Below are 12,720 nucleotides of genomic sequence, written 5' to 3'. Positions count from 1 at the left end.
GGGAGTCCGTAAGAGGAAAAGCAAAACTGCCGTACGCAGCATTGATGTGAAAGTGTTTCCTCTTCCCCCCATCTCCAGCACACAAATACTCCCCGTCAAAAAAAAATCCGATGGAGAATCCAAACGCCACACCGATTCCGAATGGAAGTGGCCGTACGATAGATACGGAAATGGGAGAGAAAACCAGAGACAAGTCGTTGATTCCAACCGCAACCAAGAGTAACAGTAAGAACTGTCCGCAAACGTGTATTTCGAAACATTGCGTTAATTGGAAAAAGCTGACAGGGCGCAGCGTCGTAAGCGACGTAATTACAATGAACCGAAACGACTGAAGGCAGAAGAAATGTTTAAAAATGAAAATGCTGCTTTATAGTGACTACGAGGTCAAGAGGAAGCATGTGATTATTGATTCTATATGGACATGACTTCATGCGTCGGTAGCTCACCTTCACTGTCAATGCTACAACAGAGAAAATCACTTTTAAGCTATCGGTTCTTCATTCAGCTCAAGGGATCCTGCTAAAAACAGGACTAACAGTAAGTCTAAAGTCGCCCGTACGTCAACATTCGAAGCCGAAGCTACGAACATGATCATTGCATCAATAAGCGAATAATACCTACCAAGAAGTCTTAAAATTGGATCCGTAAGTTCAAATAACACTTACGGCAGCAAACATTTGGAAGAGCCTTTGTTGTTGGTTCTCGTACTCACAATCAAGAATCAAAGCGTACTCGACGACTCCTATACGCATGACATCACGAGAATTCGAGAAGAACTTGGATCAGTGCCGTTTGATGCGACACCTCTGCGGAATACATTTCTTTGAAAATCAACCTACTCGGCTACGATCCTCTAAATAAGGTATATTAATAAATTAGGCCCGCCCAAAGAACGACGACCTACGTGCACTTAATTTTCAAAAAGAGGAACTATGCGACAAGACAGACCCCTTAAATACCTACATATTGTTAACATATTCTAAAATGCGGGACAACTTGATGTCGATATATCAGCCTCTTATGCCGCGTGTGTAGGGCTCAAAGGAAAGGAAACTTCGACCAACAGTAAAGTGTCTTGGAAGTCAGCTGTGCTCTATAGTTGTAAATGGATACTACTGGGAAGTTCCAACACTATCGCTACTACACGCTATACTCGAAATGGTATATTTCTGTTGAACAGCAAATAGGGTTCAATTGGAAGACAATATATGTCTTTGGTATTCAACCAATAATGGTCAGACACGGTTTCTGCATTGCCCCCCAAAATACTTATATTGTAATTATATGAGAAAACCCAGGAATCGGGATGAACTAGGTGACATTTCGCTATTTGGGGGAATTGAATTCTCGCTCTGGCTCTAATTAGTTTTATTCAAGCGTGAAATACTATTTAATTAAAAATTTTAATTTCTGAAAAATCTATATACCATGTCGGCTGGTGACGAATGGATGCAGAATATCTTGCGGCTGGTTGCATGATGCAGTTAAATGTAAAACAATTGGTTTTCGTGACTGGGAGGGCCTACAATGGAGTTCACGTTTGAGAACACTTTGCGATTGATATTTCATTGCGAACTTGGTTTCGCGGCCGTCGCTCGAAGCTCGATTACGTGCGAGCATTCCTTCGCGATTCTCAAAGAGACAGTCAGGAATCTGCTTACGGATCATGACGATTGTAGGCAGGGCTTGGTGGCGCAGTCCGGTGAAATGGCAGCTGCCAATGTTCAAACCAAACACTGTTAATATAGAGGATTTTGTCGTTTTATATCCCGAAAGGGAATACATGGCGCCCTAGAGTGGCATGCTAAGCGACTCTTACAGTTAACAGGAATTGTAAAACCATTGGTTTACGTGACTGCGAGGGCCTATAATGGAGTTCACGTTTGTGAACGATTTATGATTAATGTTTCAATGCGAACTTGGTTACGCGGCCGTCGCTGAAAGCTCAATTTCGTGTGTGTTGTCCTTTACGATTCTCAAACAAAGAGATAGTGAGGAGCAAAGCTAACTGTAAAAGCATTAATTCAAGATCCGCACGCTTGCGACTGAAATATCTCACTAATGAAATTTTCGTTCCACAGCGAAGCTTTGTTCGCTCTCCTCGTCGTTACCACAATAAAGATAGACAATGTGTCGGGGACTCTGGCGTCTCCATTTCCTTTCGAAGAACTCAACGCAGATGGCTCCCCGACGGGCGAAATGTACGTCTTTGGCGGACCAGGTAATAGCTGGCTCGAGGACAAGAACGGGTTCACTATCTGTCCCGTAGTCACGCACCCCGATAAAATCCCCCAACAGCTCTCCAATGAAGATTCGGTCGGCAACGCTGATCCGGAGACGACCTTTTACTACTGTGGAAAAGATAAGAACGGCGACGTGGTGCCTAGAATGGATCTTCAAGTAGGAAGAGAAAGTCCTCAAGCCTCCGGCCTTAAGCCAAACGTCGGAAAAAACGAAAATCAGATCGAGGAGGAGTGTGGGGCTTTTTGCGAGGTGGACGACAGCGGACGCCGACTAGGAGAGTTCCGCGGCAGTCATCGCAAGCTCCAGGGCACCCTGAAGAACCTGGTGGTTCTAATGCGATTTAGTGATCACTCTTCTCGTAATTTTCTCCCAACTGTCGCGGAAGTAGACGACCTTATGAATGCTGAAAGTCCTACTGCATCATGTCCTACTGGAAGCGTTAAACAGGTGTTCCTGGAGAACAGCAACGGCAGATTGATTCTTGATTCCACCGTTTACCAATGGGTGACCCTTGACCCCGTATACACGGAGACATACTGCGCCAACGATAAGTCTGGTCTAGATGTGCGAATCCACGAGTGTATTGCGAATGCACTGGACAAAGTTGAAGCTGGCGGATTGGACTTTCGTGACTTTGACCAGGACAACGACGGGCTTATTGATGCGATCACTTTTCTACACTCGGGCTACGGAGCGGAATGTAAGTGTCGTCAAGTGAATATAGCGTGGTCGACATAGACCACACACTCTCACTTCTTGCTTTGTAATCTTCTATACCTCAGGGAATGGGGCCAGCAATCGGATCTGGTCTCACAAGTGGTCGCTGTTTACCATCGAGGATGGGGGCGAGGCCGGTTGGACATCCAGCGTTGGCGTAAGTGTCTTCAACTACCATATTAATCCATCTCTATGGGGATCTACTGGTACAAGCATTGGTCGTATCGGAGTAATAGGTACGCAACAGAGCAATTAAAGGAGGCAGAAGCTTTACAGGAGCATTATTGTGTCTTTTATTTCCAGCATCCTGTGGTACGGATGATCTCACCAAATACTTTAATATCCACCATAGCACACGAGACCGGTCACTTCTTAGGACTGCCTGATCTATATGATATAGATGGAGGGGGAAAGGGGCTGAACTCCTGGAGTCTTATGGCAAATAGCTGGGGATTTGATAGTTCGCAGCTATATCCACCCCTATTAGATCCGTGGTGCAAGATCCAGCTAGGCTGGGTGACGCCTACAGTGCTGACGGAAACCTCCAGGAACATTGAGATCAAACCTTCGTATACTGACGACGACTACTATATCATTCAAAGAGGATTCCCCGAGGATGAGTTCCTCCTGATTGAATATCGTCGCAGGGTAGGATACGACAGCCTGATTCCCGAGGTAAGGTTGTGTATTGCGTCCCAAAGGGAGTGACAGATGATTGGTTATCCAAACTGCCTTTCTGAAAATGTTCTTTGATTGCAGGAAGGGCTTCTGATCTACCACATTGATGACACTGCTAGTTTCGATCAAGAAGGGTTTCCTGGACAAACGGGTTGGCCTGAAAATGGCAATCACTATCGTGTAGCTCTCTTGCAGGCCGATGGCGAATATGACCTGGAACAGTTTCTAGATTCCGATGCTGGGGATGTCTTTCGGGGTGGAAGGGATGGTGCTTCTTCTCTCGGCCCTGGCCCTGATATCTACCCAAATACCGACAGCTACCAGTCTGGAAGTGTAACCAAAACGGGCATCCTGATTGAAAACATAAGTTTGGCAGGAGATACTGTAACGTTCGATTTCGTGTACGAGGAGGAAGGCGTCCCGTCCTTAATGCCCTCCGGCGTCCCATCCTTAATGCCCTCCGGCGTCCCGACAGCTACTCCAAGAGAACCAACAGCTTCTCCAAGGGAACCAACAGCTACTCCAAGGGAACCAACAGCGACTCCTGGGGAACCAACACCTACTCCAAGGGAACCAACAGCTTCTCCAAGAGATCCAACAGCTTCTCCAAGGGAGCCATCAGCGACTCCTAGGGAACCAACAGCGACTCCTAGGGAACCAACAGCTCCTCCCTCATCTGTACCGACTACTCAGCCAACAGGGGTGCCGTCTTTCATGCCGACGGCGGACTTTTTTTCCTCGGTACCGAGCCATCAGCCCACTCGGGTTCCCATTACCCTTCCTACGAATATGAATAATAGAGACAGAGGCAACGGTATGAAAAGGAATCGAATGAGCGCGAACGTGAATAGAAACAGACAGAGATTATCCAATTTATAAAGATAAGGACAAGCCTAGACTATTGCGTGCAGGACTCGGTGCATCAGCCGAATCGAAATCCGAAGTTGCAAGTCGGCTGTTCAAACAGTTACGGTTCGTAGAATTGACTGTGAGTGAAAAACACAAAGAAAAGTAAAAAACTGTAAAAAAGTCTAAGAAGCAACAAGACAGCGAAGCCAGGCGACTACAACTCCCATAACTCAGCAGCTACTATGACAGAGGTGTAGTACAGCCGATAAACTGTGGCTGCAGCCAAAGCCGAATTTGGGTAGGGATAAAAAAATTGGTAATTTATATTACAGCAAACTTCAAGTGCGTTTTTACATAATTTTCAAGTGAAAGATTTCCAGGAGTGGTGGATCACAAAAATGACGACACAGAGAAAACTCGTCGGGATCCGAAAGTGTAGGGAAGAATAGTATATGTAGTTGTAGGAAAAAGCTGCCATTACACCAGTTCTTCGGAGGACAAAAAGATCCAAGGCATCACCGGACCAGCATCCATCGGTTTCCTAGTCGTCCCGTACGTCGGTACACCAAGGGCTGACCCAGGTCGGGTCCAAAGACCGATGCGGCTGGGACGGTTTGCAGAAAACGTAGAGTCTCCCGGAGAGCGCCGCAAAAATCGTCTTGTTCACAGTCGGGCGACGTACTCGTGTAGGTCAAGAGTAGATCGTCGGGCAAGGCCAGTAAGGTACCAATATCGGCAAACGGTTTGTACGCAAAGGGCCGAATAATGATACCGTCCCGGTGAGCTTCGTGAATGACGTGCAATCGAGGCTGTGCTTGGGGTGCCCAGAGTCGCACGGACCGGAGAACCGTATTGGGGCCAGCCACGGCGGTGTCACAAGAGGCCAAAAAGACTCTGCCCGACTCCATTTCCATGGCTAGACCACGACCAATAGGAGATGGATATTTGCTGTCGTTGCAATGGTTTAGTGACGTGACGGCACAGGTTCCTAACGTGGTTGTATGGAACACTGGTTGGGTTTCCTTGGCTAGCGCGGCGAGCAATCGCACCAACCAAGAGGTAATGACACGGCTTGCACCGTGCTCGTCTCCAAAGCCCCCCATGATATGAATATCCATTTCGGCATCGGCCGATTCTTCGTGATGCGTTTGGTGACGCCGAAACATGTCGCGAATACAAGTTTCGTACCGATCTCCATCAATGTGTGCACACGAGACGAGGGGCGCAGCGTGATCCGACACACTCTTCAGTATTAATACGTGACAGGTTGTTGCCTTGTCACTGACGATAACATCACACTGTCTGGGCACGGCGTAGGCAACCTCGCCTTGTGCCACGTACAGGATCCGTGCCGGAGAACTCGCGTGGTAGTGCCGCGTACCGGACTCCAGCAAGTCGCTACAGCGCTGCCGAATCGCCGGAACGTTCCCCAAACATTCGTCGACCGTGTAGGGAGACGACTCTGTGGGTAAATGAACCAATCGCAATGCTTCCGAGGAAGAAGTTCTACTTGGACTGCACGAGTTGTCCGTATCCTCCAAACGCACGGATGAATCTTCCGGAACCCGCAACGCGGTGGGTATCAACCAGTGTTCGTGCGTGGGTGCTTCACGGATTTGTTGGTGGGACGCCCAGATTGCCTTACACTTGAATCCACCGTTGTTGTAGTCATCGAGACTCACGAGCGTGTTGGTCGAGTCCGAATTGGCAATCACCATCTTCCGTGTAACAGGATTGTAAATTCCGAACTTGGCCCCACGGGAGAAAACAATTTTGTGAACCGTGACAGTGACGAGCGAACGGTACGCGTATTCCTTACATCTGTTGCTCTAGTACAACTACCACTGCTGATTCTACGGACATGGGCTGTCTCGTAGAGATTGGTACGACAGCGGAACACACAATCGCGTTCGGGATGACACGCGAATATCGTCATGACGAGACCACGTTGCCAGATACCGGTATTCACGTTCCCCGGGGTCTCTCAGCATCTACGTAGGAATTGGAACTGCATCACCACCGCCGGCAGGGTACTTCCGGAGGTTCACAGTGCCGCACCTTGCCCTCGCAGACTCCGACCAGAAGGGAATTTGGAACCGTAGTAATTCATTATGTGGTCTGTTTCTTTATCCCCACATTTCTACCGACTATTTGACTCTATACGTAAAATCGGGACGAGTTTAGAGTTTTCTTACTGTTAATTCGTGTCCACACGACTGTCGAAAGACGGACGAGCAACATCTACACCTTGGCTATAGCGACCCTAACGCATGCTGTTCCTAAAAGTTCAGCAACCCCCGAGTTTCGGCGACCATGATGAGGGGTGGGAGAGGTCGTTCTCCAGGTATATCCTAGTATTTGGATACCAGGGAACCCTACCGGCTCCCGACAAGTGACAAGGAACATCACAACGAACCTCCTAGCTACCCAAACGGAATCGCAATCAATCCACCGTCTCGGCAGTCACCACCCGTCAATTCATTGACAGTGTGAGTCCCTTACAGTCCAAAATTGTCACTCATGGTTGGCTTTGGATCTTCACTCCGCATAGCACGTCGGTCCGGCTGGGAAGGAGCCTACCTCGACTACGAAACCCTCAAACTCTTGCTTTCGCAAATCGAAGCCGTCTACGAAGAAGAGACGCACCGCCAAACATCGCACGAATGGAACGTCTTGGGCGAACAAGAAACCGCAAGGGACTATCGGGAAGAATTGTTTCTGGAGTCGGACTCGGACGAAGAATACGCGTCCCTGGAAGACGATGTTGACATCAACGACAACGACGATCTTTCTGCCGGTATGGGCGCAGCCGACGAATCGGGACAAAACGTCGACTTTTCAATGGGAACGTCGTCCCGATCGAGCAAACCCTTCAAGTTGTCCTATTCCCACGAAGCCACCTCGAGTGACGAGGAAGAGGACCAGGTGGACGTTGGCTGTGGAGCCGGTACCTTGAGTTCCTGGACACCCCGGACCTGGGACACCAGTAATATTACTCGCAAAAAGCCACCGTACCAGCAGCAAGGCGGAAACGCCGCCAAACGCAAGGCTCATCGGTTGCCACGATTGAGAGAAGACGACGACTTCTACGCGAGCGCTGGCGGAAGTGGCCACGCGATTGGGGGAAGCGGCGTTCGCTCAGGGATCGGCACTCTTCCCTCTCACGGAACAACGCTCACCAACAATACCGCCACCCAAGCATTTTACATGGCTGGGGGTTCCGGCAGTGACAGTGCCGAGTATTTGCAGACCTTGGGAAGCTCTCACACTCCGTCCATTCTCAACGCCCCCATACGTAGAACGGGCGAAAGTGCGTCATTGCTGCCACCCACCACACCATCCCAATCGAATGCGTCCTGGTATACGTTCCATACATCTCCATCCGTACGGACGAGTCACAATATGGACAATACAACTCCACCGCACGTAACTTCAGCAGATTTTCTGCGAGACAACCACCTTCTACCCGAGAGCATCAATCTCACACCACCATTGTCCGGACGCATGAACCACCGGGGAGAGGACGAACGTAATCGCGACCGCGTCGCTCGTCGCAAACGTCGGCACAGACTCCGTGCCATACGCAAACAGAAGGAACGGAAGGTACCCCGGCACATTCGTGTCGCACATTCCAAAGCTAGGGCCATTACGGAACGGTTCCTGGGATTACTGCGAGCCGAAACAGAAAAGGTCATGTTGTTTGCTCAGTCGAGATTGGGAGAATTGGCCGATACAGCTGGTAGTTTGCGCTTTCCTTCGATCGATGAGATCGACTATGTTCCACACCAAACACAGGGCTCGGCCGCCTATGATTATCGCCTTACCGACGGTGGGATGCACCCTTCGGCATCCTCTTCAGAAGACGACGGCCCGGCAGGAGCATGTCCCTGGTCAGACAGCTCGGACGAAGAAGACGCGACTACTGCCAACAACGGTCGCGCAAGTCCCCGTGAAGGATCGTACATAATACCCAAAGGTCACCTGTCGGAAGAAACTTTGGGACGAGCTAATCCCAGCGCGTCTAAAAGTGTTGCATCTTCCGCCAAACAGCTCAAACGGGCGGCCAAAATTAAGGAGAGCAAAGGCCAGCGAAATGTTAAGCAGCACGCGGAAACGCTGTCATCCGTGCAGCGACAGATTGCTCATTTTGCTCGCCTACGAAAAAATAGACCTGTCTTTCAACGGAATGACCAAATTCTTGGGGAAGATATGTTGCTGATATCGGCCGTGGAAGAGGCGGACGGCTTTACCGCCGTGGGGGTAGAACTCATGCACGTGCTCCGCTACATTTGTGTCAACTTGATTGCCGTTCGCAAAATATGTCGCAAGCATGATCGTCTCCTGATGAATCGAATGCTTGGAGGATACTATCACCGCACAAGGAATTTGGGGCACGATCGGTACGCCCACATAGAGGATGTGCAAACCCTGGGTGGTCTACTGGCACGAGTTTCTGGCGATATCTACGAAGCTCATCCAGCGTTGATTGGGCATATGACGTATTATAAACTCGTGGGAGTGTACGATCGAAAGGTCCAAAAGCTAGCAAATTCACGTACCGTGCAAGTAATTTCTGCCTGTCTGGCCCTGGCCCTATCAGAGCACGAAATAACACAGTCGAGAGCCGAGAAGCTGACCAAGATCCAGTCTACAACGTCATCGGACACTCCAAAACGATCAGGACATGGCGGCACCTTGTCATGGGTACAAGGATTGAAGAACAGCTTGTTTCAGCCAGCTGTAAAATCCGACGATGAAGAAGATGACGGGCCGCCATCGACGACTTCCACGGTATCTTTGACAAGGCTGCGATTCACTGTCACATCAATTTTTGCTTTGCGAGAAGCAGCTCGATACAAAATGGACCATTATGCTACATACTTGTCTAGATCGTTGATTTCGTTTACAGGACAGCCCGCTGCCGGCGAAGGACTGGACGGCTGCTCGCGAGTGACTCTCGATTTTTTGGTGTCGTACAATCCCGATGCAGCATTGCTTTTCGACTCTTCGGTACTGTACAATGGTATCAAGCACGGACTTTGGCTCGGTGAACCTGTGAGTGAGGTCATGGTCTCAACGTTGGCAGCTGCTACAAGTCCAGATCCTGCGTTTCTGCTCAATGGTTCATCGACACTAAGTCCGGAAGAGCTTGCGGTGGCAAATGCAGTCAGCATCGTACCCGGACCTAAGAACTTGTTCCTCCAAAGTTTTTTGAAGGGACTTCTTCCTAAACAACTTGCTGTGAAGGGAAGTCCGAACATATCAGAGGCTCCATTGAAGATCTTGCGATTAAGTCAATTTTCATGCTTTCTTTATTCGGTAAGTTTATGCTGCCTTTTTCCGACTGAGACTACGCTTCAGAGTTCATTACGACTCACATTATATTGAATCCCTCTATCCAGATGAATTATTTTGTCGCTCATTCGAGTACAAATACTTTTACGCACGCGATGGGGGCTCATTCAGCCTATTCCTCTGTGATTATTGGGATTCCTAATGTGGCAGCTATCATCGTCGCGGTCATACATGTACAAGCAGTTGCTTCGGAAAAGACCGCTGGGCGGTTTCCCAGAGACAGTACAGGTCTTCTGCGTGGTTGTTTTCTGGTATCTGCAATCATGGGCGTGCTTGGAAACATTGCGCACAGTCTCGCGATCGAAAAAGAATGCCTAGCACTTGCGATATGTGGACGTTTCCTCTTGGGGTTTAGCTCCGCCGAGATATTGCATCGACAGTTGTTGTCGACTTGCTTGCCTGCGTACATCGTTTCAGAATCATCGATGCTTGTGCAGCTTCGAGCAGTCGGCACTGTTCTTGGGCTTATCGCCGGCACAATCATTGAATCCTTGCCGATTTCCTTCGATGCACTCGGAATTCGCGTCCTTCAAACATCGGGCTGGCTGATGGCAGTCCTCTGGATGACTCAACTGATAAATCTATTATTGAGCTCAGGATTAGTTGAAGGGCGGATGAAAGCTTTAGGGTGCGATTTTTCGGTACTAGAGGGACAAGAGATCAATGGTCCTGCAAAAGCTTCGAGTGTCGACTACAGTTCCGACTCATCTAGCTCCGTTGAGCCAGGAACACCTACGAGCGTACTGTACCGATCTTCTTCAGACGTTACGTCCCATGATCCTTTCACTATAGCCTACGGGAGTCAGCAAGAGGAGCAAATAATGTCAGACCAAAACACTGCCAGCACGGAATCGACCCCTCTAAAGACTTTTGATCACGGCATTCGACGACGGCCCTTTCGCCAAATCACCACATTTTTTGCTCGAACAAAGAAGCTGCTTGCATTTCATATTGCAATCCCTATATCTTTGGCAATTCTCCTGTACACTAGCTATGCCACTGAAGTATTCTTCACCGCCACTCCGATTGTTGTCTGCCGATACTTTGGATGGAACGGTGATCATGCCGGCGTCTTTCTCGGCGGCCTCGCTCTTTTGGTTCTCCCGACCTACTTTGTATGTGAGTTGGTGGCTCGACGATACGAGGAACGTACTGTTCTCAAGGTAAGTCGATAGCAAAATTGCGGCGGTACGGAATCGTTGGCAACCTGCGATGGCCAATTTTGATTTCCTGTTCCTTCTACAGCGATCACTGCACGTTATAAGTTGGGGGCTGTTTTTTATGATTAATTGGGTAAGCATATGCTCACTGGCGGGGCGGTTTTCAAGTCTGCTAGCGGAGAGGCCTGACGGTCCCATGGCTCACCCTTACGACTGGAAGTTGGGAGTCTTCCAGTACGTGATCGGATTGACGTTTACCTTTATTGGTCTCACATCGCTCGAGGGGGCGGCCCAGGCACTGGCATCTAAGGCGTCACCGTCTCGGCTAAGCAGCGTGTCGGTACATGTGAGTAGTCTCGCTGTCTTTCTTTCCTTCACTGGCCGCATCTTTGCCGATGGTCAAATCTTTTTTGTGGAGCTTTCGCACAAGCTGATAAATGTGGACATTGTGAACTCGCTGGTCGTTCCAGTATTCTTGGCTTGCTTTGTCGGCCTGTATTTTGTAAAAAAACACTACTTTTTCCTAATGTAAAGAAACCCCGATACACATAGCCACTTCCCCACATCCCTTTGGTTCTCGAAGTCGGCGAAGCTAGGCTGCTACGAATCACCGGGCTTCAAAGGTCAAAGAGCGCCCCTCGTAGCTTTCCTGGGTCAGAGCTATGGCAAAGTCGTTCCGAAACTTTTTGCCCTGACGTAAAGGTTTCACCATGGCCCACTTACTATCCAGTTCTTTCCAAGGTATACGCTGTTCCTGAGCTGGTTTACCGCAAACGAAGAATGCCACTTTGGGCGATTCCTTTCTTTCAAGAATCTCAAACCCCACTAGGCGCAAAAGCGCCAAGAACCGATCCTGATTTATGTAGGGAGACAAATTCAAACAGGTGCGAGGAATGGTTACAAAACACAAGCCAGAGGGACGTAAAAAGTGATACAGACGACAAACCATTTCTCCTCGTCTTTCCGCTGTCGTGACGCAGTTGAGTACCATTGAACAGACGAGGACATCGTAGCGCTCGTTTACCTCGCGCTGAGGAACGTTCATGGTCAAAAAGTCGACTTCTTGAATTCGATCGTCCATGGCGTGCAAGTCGACTGCCCGCACATCCAAACGATACTTTTGAGTTTTTACCTCGGTGTCCGGATTCGTGATGATTTTTTGAGACGCATCGAGGAGTTCGGTATTAATAGCACCCACTTCCAATAGGCGTGTCAATCGCCGAGGCTGTTTTTTGGTGGCCTTATCTGGGGCCTCGATCACCTCCTTGCTCGGAACCATTCTTCCGTATAGCCAGCCGTTACGAGACAAGTATCCTAAAACCCATTTGCTCGTGGAGTGATAAAACGTACTCACTTGACTTGCTTTTTGGTACTCAGTTCGTCCACCCATGCTGGAAATTTCGTTTTGTAAACGATTTACCTGCGATTCGTCACCGTCTTCGACGGCGGCGTCCAAGGCACGGGTAAGTTTGTGGAAGAGCGTTGTCACCCGACGTGCCTTTTTGCGCGACAATTGTATTTGTGGTGGCGGCACGAGCGGTGCATCCTGCCTTTTGCGCTTGGTCTTGGCTTTCATACTCTGTGTTGATCAACGGAAAGCACAACTCTCTAGGAGCACCAACTCCATCAACGCACAATGGAGCTTCCGCAACAGATTGACCGAAGTCGTCGTGAAACCTAAACCGAAGTCAGTTCACTGTCAGTGTCAAGCCGTCTG

General features: G+C 49.2%; 4 protein-coding genes across 4 annotated transcripts; 2 read left to right on the top strand and 2 right to left on the bottom strand.

Annotated features, from left to right (window-relative positions):
* Window positions 1–2,061: 2,061 nt before the first annotated feature.
* PHATRDRAFT_44705 (predicted protein) lies at window positions 2,062–4,691 on the top strand (the record flags this gene model as incomplete). Its single annotated transcript, XM_002178647.1, has 5 exons — window positions 2,062–2,944; window positions 3,027–3,197; window positions 3,314–3,636; window positions 3,721–4,482; window positions 4,551–4,691. The coding sequence occupies 5 exons, from the start codon at window positions 2,062–2,064 to the stop codon at window positions 4,617–4,619; spliced, it is 2,208 nt and encodes a 735-aa protein (XP_002178683.1). The 3' UTR covers window positions 4,620–4,691.
* Window positions 4,692–4,788: 97 nt separating this feature from the next.
* PHATRDRAFT_44704 (predicted protein) lies at window positions 4,789–6,598 on the bottom strand (the record flags this gene model as incomplete). The annotated part of the gene is made up of 2 exons (XM_002178371.1): window positions 4,789–6,309; window positions 6,537–6,598. The coding sequence occupies 2 exons, from the start codon at window positions 6,596–6,598 to the stop codon at window positions 5,004–5,006; spliced, it is 1,368 nt and encodes a 455-aa protein (XP_002178407.1). The 3' UTR covers window positions 4,789–5,003.
* Window positions 6,599–7,008: 410 nt separating this feature from the next.
* Window positions 7,009–11,535, top strand: PHATRDRAFT_44703 (predicted protein; the record flags this gene model as incomplete). The annotated part of the gene is made up of 3 exons (XM_002178646.1): window positions 7,009–9,807; window positions 9,891–11,006; window positions 11,089–11,535. The coding sequence occupies 3 exons, from the start codon at window positions 7,009–7,011 to the stop codon at window positions 11,533–11,535; spliced, it is 4,362 nt and encodes a 1,453-aa protein (XP_002178682.1).
* On the bottom strand, window positions 11,508–12,630 carry PHATRDRAFT_44702 (predicted protein). The gene has a single exon (XM_002178370.1). The coding sequence runs from the start codon at window positions 12,577–12,579 to the stop codon at window positions 11,611–11,613; it is 969 nt and encodes a 322-aa protein (XP_002178406.1). The 5' UTR covers window positions 12,580–12,630; the 3' UTR covers window positions 11,508–11,610.
* Between the last annotated feature and the right edge of the window lie 90 nt (window positions 12,631–12,720).

The sequence above is a fragment of the Phaeodactylum tricornutum genome, chromosome 4 (assembly GCF_000150955.2).
Source record: "Phaeodactylum tricornutum CCAP 1055/1 chromosome 4, whole genome shotgun sequence".
Lineage (NCBI taxonomy): Eukaryota > Bacillariophyta > Bacillariophyceae > Surirellales > Neidiaceae > Phaeodactylum > Phaeodactylum tricornutum.
The sequence above is the reverse complement of the archived record's forward strand: the minus strand, read 5'-3'. Positions and strand labels throughout refer to the sequence as shown.